This window comes from Gossypium hirsutum, chromosome A08, assembly GCF_007990345.1.
Source record: "Gossypium hirsutum isolate 1008001.06 chromosome A08, Gossypium_hirsutum_v2.1, whole genome shotgun sequence".
NCBI classification, from domain to species: Eukaryota; Viridiplantae; Streptophyta; class Magnoliopsida; order Malvales; family Malvaceae; genus Gossypium; species Gossypium hirsutum.
The window spans coordinates 73069314-73081971 of record NC_053431.1 but is presented as its reverse complement, the minus strand read 5'-3'; the positions used below and the strand labels follow the sequence as shown (position 1 = coordinate 73081971).

Here is a 12658-nt window from a genome sequence, read left to right as displayed (position 1 = left end):
GTGCCACCTATGTAGATGCCCGTAAGAGGGAATATCTGAACTTAACTCAGGGAGATAGGACAGTGGCTGAATATGAGGCCAAATTTTTATGACTGAGCTGCTATGCACGCGGGATGGTGGCTACAGAATACGAGCGGTGTTTGATTTGAGGATGGCCTCAGGGATGATCTGAGGGTTCTGATAGCTCCTCAGAGGGAGCGGGATTTCGTAGTACTGGTTGACAAGGTAAAAATCGTCGAGGATGTGACGCGTGCTGAGCACAAGAACAGAGAGAAAGGCAGAGGTAAGAGGGATACTGAGCTCTCAAATTCTTTTCAGAGGCTTAAGGAAAAGCCTTGAACTGATGGGCTAACTAGAGTTAGGACCCCTACTGCTACTACTACTGGATCGAAGTTTTGTGCAGATCATGGAAAATGCCACAAGGGCAAATATTGGAAAAAGATGGGTGCATGTCTAAGATGTGGATCGTTGGAGCACTATGTTAGGGGTTGTCCATGGTGGCCTAACTAGACACAAGCTATTGGTTTGGGTAATGTACAGTGGGGTGCTCAGTAGCCACTGAGAAGTCGAGGTCAGGCCATGGGTGGAACTGGTTTGGGCCGTGGTTGTAGAGCACCAGACAGGGGTGCTGGTCATACTGAGGCGAGGCAGCTAGCACTGGTTTATGTTGCACGTTGTCGAGAAAACGAAGATACTCTAGATGTCATTACAGACACGTTCTTTATCCATAATGTACTTTATAATGCATTAACAGAAGTTCGATCTACACATTCATACATAGCATGCTTTGTGGCTAAGATATTGGGTTTTATGACTGAAAACATTATGAGTGAGATTATTGTTCTAAGTTCATTGGGGCAGTATGTTTGGATAAATAAGATGTTTAAAGATGTTCCCTTGGAGATACAAGGAGTTATCTTTCTCACCGATCTTATGGAGCTGCCTTTTAGAGAATTTGACCTAATACTGGGCTTGGATTGGTTAGTTAAACATCGGGTAAGCTTGGATTGTGCCACTAAATGGGTTGTATTGAGAATTGAGGCAGATGAGGAGGTAGTGGTAATTGGGGAACGACGGAACTATTTGAGTAATGTAATTTCTGCACTGTCGGCTAAGAAGTTGGTTTGCAAGGGTTGTGAGGTGTTCTTGGCCTATGTTAGTGTGTCGGATGTTGGGGACTCTTCGGTAAAGGATATGAGGACTGTTAAGGATTTTTTGGACATCTTTCTTAAAGAGCTACTGGGGTTACCTACAAAACGTGAAGTGGAGTTTGGGATTGAACTCCTTCCTGGTATGGCTCCAGAGTCCATCGCCCCTTACAGAATGGCACAGAAGGAGCTTGTGGAGCTTAAGGCCTAGATTCAAGAATTAGTGGACCGTGGGTTTATTCAACCTAGTGTGTCTCCGTGGGAGCACCAGTCTTGTTTGTGAAAAAGAAGGATGGATCCATGCGTATGTGCATCGACTACAGACAACTGAATAAGTTGACCATTAAGAATAAATACCCTCTGCCAAGGATTGATGATCTGTTCAACCAACTGTAAGGGGGTCAGTTTTCTCTAAAATAGATCTCTGGTCAGGGTATCACAAACTAATAGTTAAAGAGGCTGATGTGCACAAGACAATGTTTAGGACTAGTTATGGTCATTACGAGTTCTTGGTAATGCCTTTTGGACTAACAAATACACCGTCAGCTTTTATAGATCTGATGAACATAGTGTTTCAACCCTATCTAGATCGGTTTGTTGTAGTATTTATCGATGACATACTGGTGTATTCGAGGACTAAAGATGAACGTGATAAACATCTACGAGTAGTTCTGCAAAATTTGAGGGAGAAACAACTGTATGCCAAGTTCAACAAGTGTGAATTCTGGTTACATGAGGTAACATTTCTTAGTCATGTGGTATCTGCTGAGGGGATTAGGGTTAATCCTCAGAAGATTGAGGCTGTTTTGGGTTGGAAGTAGCCTAAGACTGTATCAGAAATTTGTACTTTTTTGGGAATGGCCGGGTACTATCGAAGACTTGTAGAGGGGTTCTCACTGATTGTCGCACCCTTAACTAAGTTGTTATGTAAGGGTGTACCATTTAACTAGACTGATGTGCAGTAGGAGAGCTTTGAGAAGCTCAAGAAAGTTCTGACTGAGGCCCCTGTCTTGATTCAGCCAGAGTCTGGGAAAGAATTTACTGTCTACAGCGATGCATCACACGTTGGTTTGGGTTGTGTGTTGATGCAAGGGGGTAAGGTGGTAGCTTATGCATTTCACCAGCTTAAAACGCATGAGATGAATTATCTGACCCATGACTTGGAGTTGGTCGCAATGGTATTCGCATTGAAATTAATTGTACATGAGAAGTGTATCATTTACGTGGTTCATAAGAGCCTCAAGTATCTCCTCACTCAGAAAGAGTTAAATCTTAGGCAGCGTAGATGGATTGAGCTGCTTAAGGATTATAACTGTTCGATTGAATACCATCCTGGTAAGGCCAATGTGGTGGCTGACGCACTGAGTCGTATGGCTATGAGTAATATGAGAGCAATGTTTTCTCGTCTTAGATTATTTGATGATGGTAGCTTGTTGGCTGAAAAGTTAAACTAGTGTGGACTGAGCAAATTAAGAGTAAACAGTTGGAAGATAAGTCATTGGTTCTTTGGTTCCATCAGATTGAGAATGGTAATACTGTGGATTTTGGGCTAAATAATGAAGGTGTACTCTATTTTTGAGGCAGAATTTGTGTACTTAAGGATACTAAGTTGAGGCAGACTTTACTGTGAAAGGCGCATAGTAGTCCTTATGCTATGCACCTAGGTGGAAATAAGATGTACAGAGATCTCCGTGAGATATACTAGTGGTTGGGTCTTAAGCGTGAGATTACTGACTTTGTGAGGAAATATCTGACTTGCCAACAGGTTAAAGCGGAACACCAGTTGCCTTCTGGGTTGCTTGAGCCGATAAAGATTCCGCTGTGGAAGTGGGAAAGAGTAACTATGGACCTTGTGAGTGGGCTACCCCTCATGCCTTCTAAGAAAGATTCAGTATGGGTCATTATGGATCGGTTGACCAAAACTACTCATTTCATACCAGTTCACACAGATTATTCATTACAAAAATTGGCTAAGGTGTATGTATCTGATATAATGAGACTGCATGGGGAACCAGTTTCCATAATATCTGACAGAGATCCTCGCTTCACATCTTAATTCTGGAAGAAGTTACATGAAGCTCTGGGTACACGGTTGTACTTCAGTACTGCGTTCCATCCTAAGACAGATGGTCAGTCAGAGAGGGTAATTCAGTACTGGAAGACATGTTAAGGAGTTCTGCGATTGACTTCCGAGGCAGTTGGGAGGATTACTTGCCACTAGCAAAGTTTGCTTACAATAATAGCTATCAGTCTAGCATATAGATGGCACCTTACGAAGGACTATATGGTCGTAGGTGTCGCACTCCATCATGTTGGACTGAGTTTGTAATGCCCCAAAAATCCTGAACTTTCTTTTTATGATGGTTTTGATAAAATGTGTGCTTAATATTCCTAGTCAAGTGTTATTTATGTGATAATAGGCCTTGGTTAAGTTTGTAGTTCGAACTTTGGGGTGAAGGAAATTATAGTTTAATAATTATAAGAACCTTGATAGCAAGTAGTTTGCATTTTAAATAAATAAAGGAAGAACTGGACACAAGGAGCCTTGTGTTAGAGTGGCAAGTAGCGCGACATATGGGGCTTAGAGGTGGTGTCACATGCATCGCAAGGAGGTTTCCTTGCTCAAAAGAAGGATTTATTTTTGCTCAATAAATGGCCAGTAGTGGCGTTGGATGTGAACTCTGAAGGGAGTGATCAAAGGAGAAATTTAAGGGATTAGTTTTCAGGGAGAAAAGTTAGGAGATGAGGGGTGCAGAGAAGTGGAGCCGAATAGGGAATTTGAGGGATAGGTAAATTCGACTATAGTATATATAGGTGCCGAAATTATTTCTTTTCCTTTAGCCGAACTCCTCATTTTTTTCTGTGTTGCCAAAACACTTTTCTCTCTAAGTGCTCAGAAGCCGAATTCCTTGTTCCTTGCTTACTAATTTTCCATTCTTTCTTTTCTCAAAATCTTTTTTGATTCACCTTTGGTTTTAGCCGATTCCTTATTCTCTTCTTCTTATTTGTACCGAATAACCCCTTTCACCATACAAATCTCCAAAGTTGAATACCTCTTTGGCTGAAGACCCTCTGTTCCACCACTACTCCCTCTACTTTGGCCGATTCTTGTGGGATTAGTATCGAATCTCGAATTTCAAATCTTTGCCGAATTGCTCCTTAGGCGTTTTGGGGTTTGGGTAAGTGTTCCTTTTTTATTGGTTAAGGTTGGCCGAATGGTCATGGATGTTTTAAGAGTGACTTAAGACGATTATGAGTCACTTGTTGGCTAGTTCTTAATGATTAAGATTGATGTAGATTTAAGGAATACTCGTGATTAGTGATCAAGGAAGGTTTGTAAGGCTTGTCATTCAAGGAAAGGCAAAGGTGAGATTTTTGGCTTTTGGTGATCGTATTTGATAAGTGTGTGATTAATCGTTGAGTGATATTTTTTGTAGGTTCGTGGCTAAGGAGATCGCATCACGTTTAGTACCAAGTGTGTACATACACTGCACACACATAGTAGATCGGCAAATCTCGAAATGTCAAAATGCCGAAAAGCCAGAAGTTTGGCTACAATAGTCTTGCGAGTGCTGGAAAACTCGTAAAGGGGGAACTGATAGGTTTTTAGAGGCCCCATGGGTGATTTCATGGACTTAGGCCGTGTACTGGCCAACCGGGCCAGAATGGGCTAAATGGGCCTGACGGGCCATATGGCCCACAATAGGCGAGATTGGCAATTTGATACTAAGTGATGGAAAAGTCATACGATTGCATGACTATGAATGTGATTGGGCCTAATAAGCCATATGAATGTGATTTGGGCCTAATGGGCCATATGAAAAAGATTGGGCCTAGTAGGCCATATGATGTATGTAGACTTATTTGGGCTTTGTGAGGGGTTTTGGGCCTAGTATATGATAACTGCTTAAATAGACATAAAAATTAATTATTTAATTAATTGTGACTGTGGACGAATCATAAGGTTGAGGTGTGGCAATGGGTATATGCATGTCTAAGATTGGATCTAGGGAGAGCTTGGTGCTTAGCGGTCTTGATGACTCACCTCCTCTTCTCTGGAATCATACCTGGTGCATAGTATCTATTCACTTTAGCCAATGAGGACTTGTTAACGAGCCAAGGTAAGTAGTAGACCCATAATAAAGAGAAATTATTAAAAATGCCCCTAAGGGCAGAAATGACTAAAATACCCCTATGTGTAGAATGTAAGATTTATGGATGTTACATGTATACCTGCTGCATTCATATGATATTCTATTTAGGTTGCATATGGGTTGGGAATTATGGAACGGAGGAAGTATATGAGGATCGCATGGTTGGTTGACGATCGTGGATCCACCGATGGCTTTTTAAGCCCAATATATGATTAGCAGCTTTGCTACAATGTTAGGTAGTTCCACACCCGGGATACATCAAGAGTGTAGGGATGGGTGGGTTGATTAAATCCCCATAGGAGTTTAGGGTTGGACGGGATACAGAGTGCAGGGTTGGATTGGTATTTGTGCATTGCATAAATTAATTCTGGTTGAGACATGGGCTCAAGCCTAACTGAGGCTACCATGGGCTAAGGCCTTAGTGCCACCATTATTGTAGTGGGCCTAGGCTCAAATTGATATGATTCGTGCTTTACGATTGATGAGGGTTGTACACACTGAGTTTTTGTAAACTCACCCCCTCTTTTATTTTTCTCAGGTGGTCCTCAGTAGGTGGTTTGACGGTTGGAGGGGCTCTGAGGTAGCCAACTAGTAAGACGACTTGGACTTGTGTTCTTAAGCATATAGTTTCTAGTATTTTAAGTTATTTCTGTCCGGATTGTAATAAGGCCTTTCCTCTGGTTATTATTTCAAATTAGGATTATTATTTTTATGTTTTACATTTATTAGAAGTTGAACATGGTTTTCCTAAACAATAACTGTTTTTAAATAATACGTTTCTACAACTCAATTTTTAAATGACAAGTTTTCATAGATCATCTGTGTTAAATAAAGCTTCCACAACTGAAAAGAGATTTTACAAAGTAATTAAGGTTTTCATTTTAAAGAAGGGTTTTCAATGAAAATAAGGTTTTTGATAAAAAACTTCAATGTGACATGCCGGATTTGGCCATAACGTCCAGGCCGAGTTTGGGGTGTTACAGAGTTGGGTGAGCGGCGTGTTCTAGGTCCTGAGGTAGTATCTGATACTGAAGATAAGGTTAAATTAATTCGACATCGACTGAAGGTAGCAGCAGACAGACAGAAGTCTTATGCGGATCGAAGCGTAAGAAAATTGAGTATTCTGTGGGAGATTATGTCTTTCTGAAGGTCTTGTCATAGAAGAAGGTATTGAGATTTGGGTGTAAGGGCAAGTTGAGCCCAAGGTTTATTCGACCTTACCGCATTTTGAGACGAGTAGGACCAGTTGCCTACCAGTTAGAGCTACCTCCAAAATTAGAGCGAATTCATGATGTGTTCCATGTCTCGATACTAAGACGCTACCGCTCTGATCCTACGGATGTGGTACCTGTTGAGGAGATTGAAGTTAGACCAGACCTGACTTTCGAGGAGGAACCAGTCCAGATTTTGGATGGAGAGGTGAAAGTCTTGAGAAGGAAATCAATCCCATTAGTGAAAGTTCTTTAGCAGAATCACAGTACTGAGGAGGCTACGTGGGAACCTGAGGAGGCAATGCAACAACAATACCTTCACCTATTCTGACCAGGTAAATTTTGAGCCTGAAAGTTTTTTTAAGGAGGGTAGAATTGTAATACCCCAAAACCCCAAATCTCGAAAACCCTGTTAAAATTATTTTTGTGTGTTGTGACATGGATGTATGTCTGACTTAATGATTTAATGCTTTGGGAGCGTCTAAGAAGTTATGAATTCAAGCCCTAGCTTGAGCAAAATTTTGGTTCTTTTTGAATAAACCCTTGTCTTTAGCTAATAGACTTTTAAATTAATGTGAGTAAGGCATGACATAAAAAGCCTACTAGCCTAGTGGTAAGTGGCATGTGAAGTGTGCCAGGGGCCTGAGGTTCAAATCCTTGCTGCTGTATATGGAGATTATTTTTACTGATGGTCATGGGAGGAGGTTATGTTTGACCGAAACTCTGCTGGGTTGAGTAGAGTTTGAACTTGTTATTTGAGGAGATAATGGGGAAGGGATTTGAGGAGAATTTTGTGAGATTTGAAAGGGAGAAGAGTTGTATTCAAATAGGTACTTTGACCATAGGAATTCTGCTTTGGAGTTTAGGGAGCTTCTCTTGCTATTCAATTCGGGTTTTGGCATTATTGGTCTTTTTCACCTTTGTTTATGAAGCCGTGCATATCCTGGATTATACGTCGAGTACCCTTTCAGTGTTTGTGAGTTCGATTCTACTCTTCTCTCTAGCCCTCTATTCCACCGATTTCTGTCCTTCACTCCCTTTTTCTCAATTGGTATTCTCCTCATTGGCCGAATAGCACTTGTCCTTCCTCTCTTAAACCCTTTCGGTTGTTAGCCGTACTTGTGGACCAATTCATTCATTCTTTTCCTCTCCCTCTCTCAACTCTTCTGTTCTTCTTGTTTTGGCCAAATCTTGTCAAGGCCTAACCATCTTCCTTCTCTTCTTTTCTTTTTTTTCCTTGGTCGTTTCTTGCTGAAGGACTACCGAAATCCCCTTTATCTATTGGTACGTGTTATACGGTTTGTTCTCCCTAGCCAAACCTTATTTGGCTTTTCTGTAAAAGGTTCGGCTTATGTATCTCTCAAGCCGATCAGTTGTGTTTTCTCTTTTTCTACCATGGGGAAATGTCCATTTAACACTTCTTTATGTACGAATGATTCTAGGGACTCAAGTTCATAACCAGGTGTTAGGCTGACTACTTTTCCCCTACAAATGATATCTCATTTATTGGTAAGTGCTTTAAGTCCTAGATGTATTTATGTGGGTTTGTAGATTCTTATGAATTGGTTAATTGTTTCATGTGAAGGTAAAGCATTGGAGAGAATACGTGGTTATGGAACAAGAGGGGTACTGCAATTGTTTGTTTGGTAAGTAGCTATGATTTGGTTAAGCGTTTCAATATTATGATTTTGGATTCACGATGGTTGTAGACTAATGGGGGGCCGTGGTTGATCATAGGTTCTCGATCTCAGAAGTGGTTCGGCTACGACATCGCAATAAGTGTGTGTGTGTGAACAACACTACCATTAGGTGTGAAACGACAGAAAATCTGAAAAGCTGAAAACTGGGCTGTCAACACCTCACGGGTGTGTGGCCACCCGTGTGGCATGCCGTGTAGTAAAACACGGACGTGTGCTCGATGAGATGGCCATAAGCGTTTTCATAGACCAAAATAATATTGGGCCATTTTGGGCCGAATTGGACCATGTGGCCCAATGGGCCTGTTTGCCCCACATGGGAAAATCACACAAAAGTGTGGTAAATAGTTGGCTTGCCTGTGTAAACTACATGAATAAGGCCGTTTTTGGGCTATGTGGGCCATAAGAGTGTGTGGGCCCACATGGGTCCGCAATATGGGCTATAGCCCATTATAACTGATTGTTTGTTAAGGTTGCACGAGTCGCCTAAGATGACTGTGGACCTACTATTGGGTCGATAAGTGTACCTAGACGCTTATTTCGGTAAGATGACTGTTGTACCCCTGTGTGATGTATGACTGATTGAGCATGCCATCTGTACAGTATATATATTCATATTATGTTGCATTGCATGGGGTGGGATATATGATTTTGGAGGAAGTGTATTGAAAGGTTATAAGCCTATTACTGGAAGCTTTGCTGCAAATACTGTTTTAGTGCCGCAATTGGTACTACTTGGTGTGTAGGGATGGGTGGGTCGATTTTATCCCCACATGGTGTGCAGGGTTGGTACAGAGATGGTGTGTAAGGGATGGATTGGGTATGACTCTTTATTTGTATATTGTACTGATATGTTAATAGGCTTAGGCCCAGACTGCTACTGTTACTGAAATGGGCTTAGGCCCTGACTGCTACTGTTGCTAAATGGGCTCAGTCCCATATTGCTGCTATTACTGAAGTGGGTTAAGGCCCTAACAGTTACCGAAAGGCCTTAGGCCCAAATTGTGCTTACTCTGATTGATTGCTTTTATGGGATTTCACACACTGAGTTTTCGAAAACTCACTCATCTGTTAACTGTACAGGAAATCCCCAGGCGTAGACGGATAGAGGCAAGGAGGACTCAGTGGCGGCCACTCGACTTAGTTATTTTTTTTAAAATTTTATAAATATGGTTTTACTTTTGGGTTTTCATTATGTAATAAGGCCTCTTTAAGTTTCATTTCAATTTTGGGAATTTTTTTACCTTGATTTTTGGACTGATAGTAGTAGGACACGAATTTTCAAGAAAATATAAACAAATGATTTTCTAAAACATCACGATTACGCAACATATTTTGAGAGCTTCCGCAACAAACACCATTTTAAAAGGTAATAACAATCTAATATGATCAATATTTTACTAAAACAACTTAAGTTTTCACAACGAACATACACCCTAAATTTTTGTTAAGAACTCAAAGCAGTTTTTAGGTGGAACAGATTTTCCAAGAAATTATATTATAAAAAATACTCTAATGTGACATTACAGATACAACCATAACATCTAGGTCGGGTTTAAGGTGTTACACAACAATGGCCGAATGCCCTAGCTTTTTTTTTCTTTTCTTTTTAATGTTATTCGGTCAAAACTAAAAAGATGAACACTTGTGTCTTTATGTTATGTTTTATATTATTATTACTTATTAATCATTTTACTTTTATAACCTTTATAATAAAATTTTAAAACAATTATATTATAAGGTCACTACCATCCATGTTTTATAAATATGTCTATTTGCAACATAAATACCTCATGAAATAAAGACATCATCAATTCGGCCCTTTTAAAATTAACCATCAGATTGTCATTTTATGCGATTAAGCCCTTTTATTAAATCGGGCACTCAAAAGATAAAATTTAAGCACAATAATTTCACAGATATAAATTCACACATAATAAACACAGAAAGTAATTTTAAAATATTTTTCTGACTCAGATTCGTGGTCCTGAAACCACCGTTCCGAATAAGGTCTAAATCAAGCTATTACAATACACATCACCATTTACAAGCCAAATCTCATGGCTAATATCATGACTCAAAACATACCAAAATTAAACTAGTCTATACATGCCATATACCATATACAAAGCTCCAAAAGTACCAACAAGTAGTCGATAGTGTGATGATAGTTCCTGATGATTCCCGATGTCCGAGCTAGCTTCGATAATTTATAAATCATGGAAAGAACACACAAAGTAAGCTTCAAAAGCTTAGTAAGCAATATACAAATAAAGTCAAGATATGGATATTTGCATATTAATTCAAATATGCTAAACATAGCTAATCACATACAAATTTACAAACCTTTCACATTGAACATATATTCATTGTCTTAATCAAGTTCATCAAATACTTTCCCTTCTCAATGCTCGTATGAATTTCGTACGTACCTAAGTCACTTAGCTAATTCACATATTCTTTCTCGACTCGACTTTTCCTGTTGAACCATTCGGAATCATTAAGGATACTTGGAAATCACATAAGCTCGTACAATACCATATCCCAGATATGGCCTTACATGTTATTATATATCGATGCCACTGTCCCAGATAGCGTCTTACATGAAATCGATTAATGATACCAATGTCCCAGACATGGTCTTCCACGTAATCTCAATACAATGCCAATGTCTCAGACATGGTCTTACATGTAATCACATCTCGATAACCTAATCTCATGACATTCATATCTTATTCTATTCCTAAGGTTCATATAGGACTTTTGGATATCGTAACTCTGTCAATTCTTGCTCGTGCGTGCTCGTTCAACATTTATAACATTTCCATGACAAGTAAACACATGTAACTGAATTTAAAGACATTTATTTGCATATAAACTTACCTCGTAGTTAGAATAGAGGGGTCAGATCTAGTATTCAATAACTTTCGACTTCCCCCGATCTAAATACGATTTCTTTTGTTCTTGATCGATTAAGCTCCCAATTGACAGAACCCTAAAACACATCCATGGATTTTCTTTTCATCAATATTCGGCCAAGAAAGAAAGAAAATGAAGCTTAATTTGGCTTTTGTTTTAATTAATAAAACTTATTAACCAATTTACGATTTTAACCTTAATATAAAACATTTAATATCATCCATTTTAATGCCCATTTATGTAAAATTCCACTATAAAAGGTCTAATTACAACATAAGAACCTTTCATTTAATGCCTCATAGCAATTAAGCACTTTTAACTTATAGTATGCTACTTTTGCATTTTACGCGATTTAGTCCTTTTCTCAAATTGAGCTATTAAACGATAATATTAGCTCACAAAATTTTTACACATATATATTCACATGCTGTAAACACCAAAATAATATTAAAATAATTTTAAGACCTCATATTTGTGGTTTCAAAACCACTATTCTGATTTAGCTAAAACCGAGCTATTACAACTCTCCCCCTTAGAGATTTTCGTCCCTGAAATCTTACCAGTGAAAAGGTTTGGATATTGCTTTCTAATCGTATCCTCAGGTTCCCATGTAGCTTCCTCAACCCCGTGTCGATGCCATAATACTTTTACTAATGCAATTTTCTTATTTCTCAACTCTTTGATCTCACAAACTAGAATTCGGATTGGTTCTTTACTATATGATAAATCTGACTGAATCTCAACCTCAGTCGGTGAAATAACATGTGAAGGATCATATCTGTATCTTCGTAGCATCGATACATGAAACATGTTATGAATATTTTCTAACTCAAACGGCAATGCTAGCCAATAAGCAACTGGTCCAACTTGCTCAATAATCTCATACGGCCAAATGAATCTCAGACTCAATTTGCCTTTACGACCAAATCAAAGTATTTTCTTCCACGGCGACAATTTTATAAACACTCTATCCCTGATCTAAAGCTCAATATCTTTCCGTTTCAAGTCTACGTATGATTTTTGATGATCTAATGCTGCTTTCAAACTATCGCGGATCACTTTCACTTTCTCTTCTATTTCTCTAATTAGATCAACTCCATGAATCTTATTCTCACTTAACTCACTCTAGGACAAAGGTGTTCGACACTTTTAACTGTATAAAGCTTCGTAAGGTGGCATTTTAATACTTGATTGAAAACTATTATTATACGGAAATTCAATCAACGACAAATACCTTTCTTATGTACCTTCAAACTCAAGAATGCAACATCTCAACATATCCTCGAGTATCTGTATAACTCGCTCGGATTGACCATCCGTCTGCGGGTGATATGCGATACTAAAATGTAGTTTTGTATCTAGCACATCTTGTAATTTCTTCCAAAACCTCGATGTGAACCTCGGATCTCTATCCAAAACAATAGAAACTAACACTCCGTGTAATCTCACAACTTTAGAGATATACATCTCAGCTAACTCTTTAAGCGAATCGTCCATTCTTACCGGAATGAAATAAGCCAATTTAGTCA

The 12658-nt window shown here is 39.2% G+C and overlaps 1 protein-coding gene across 1 annotated transcript; it reads left to right on the top strand.

The window, feature by feature from the left end:
* Nucleotides 1–579: 579 nt before the first annotated feature.
* LOC107957216 (uncharacterized) lies at nt 580–1359 on the top strand. Its single transcript, XM_016892706.1, has one exon. The coding sequence runs from the start codon at nt 580–582 to the stop codon at nt 1357–1359; it is 780 nt and encodes a 259-aa protein (XP_016748195.1).
* The last annotated feature ends 11299 nt before the right edge of the window (nt 1360–12658 follow it).

Coding starts and splice junctions, on each gene's coding strand:
- LOC107957216 (XM_016892706.1), top strand. CDS start 580: ATGGGTGGAACTGGTTTGGGCCGTGGTTGTAGAGCACCAGACAGGGGT.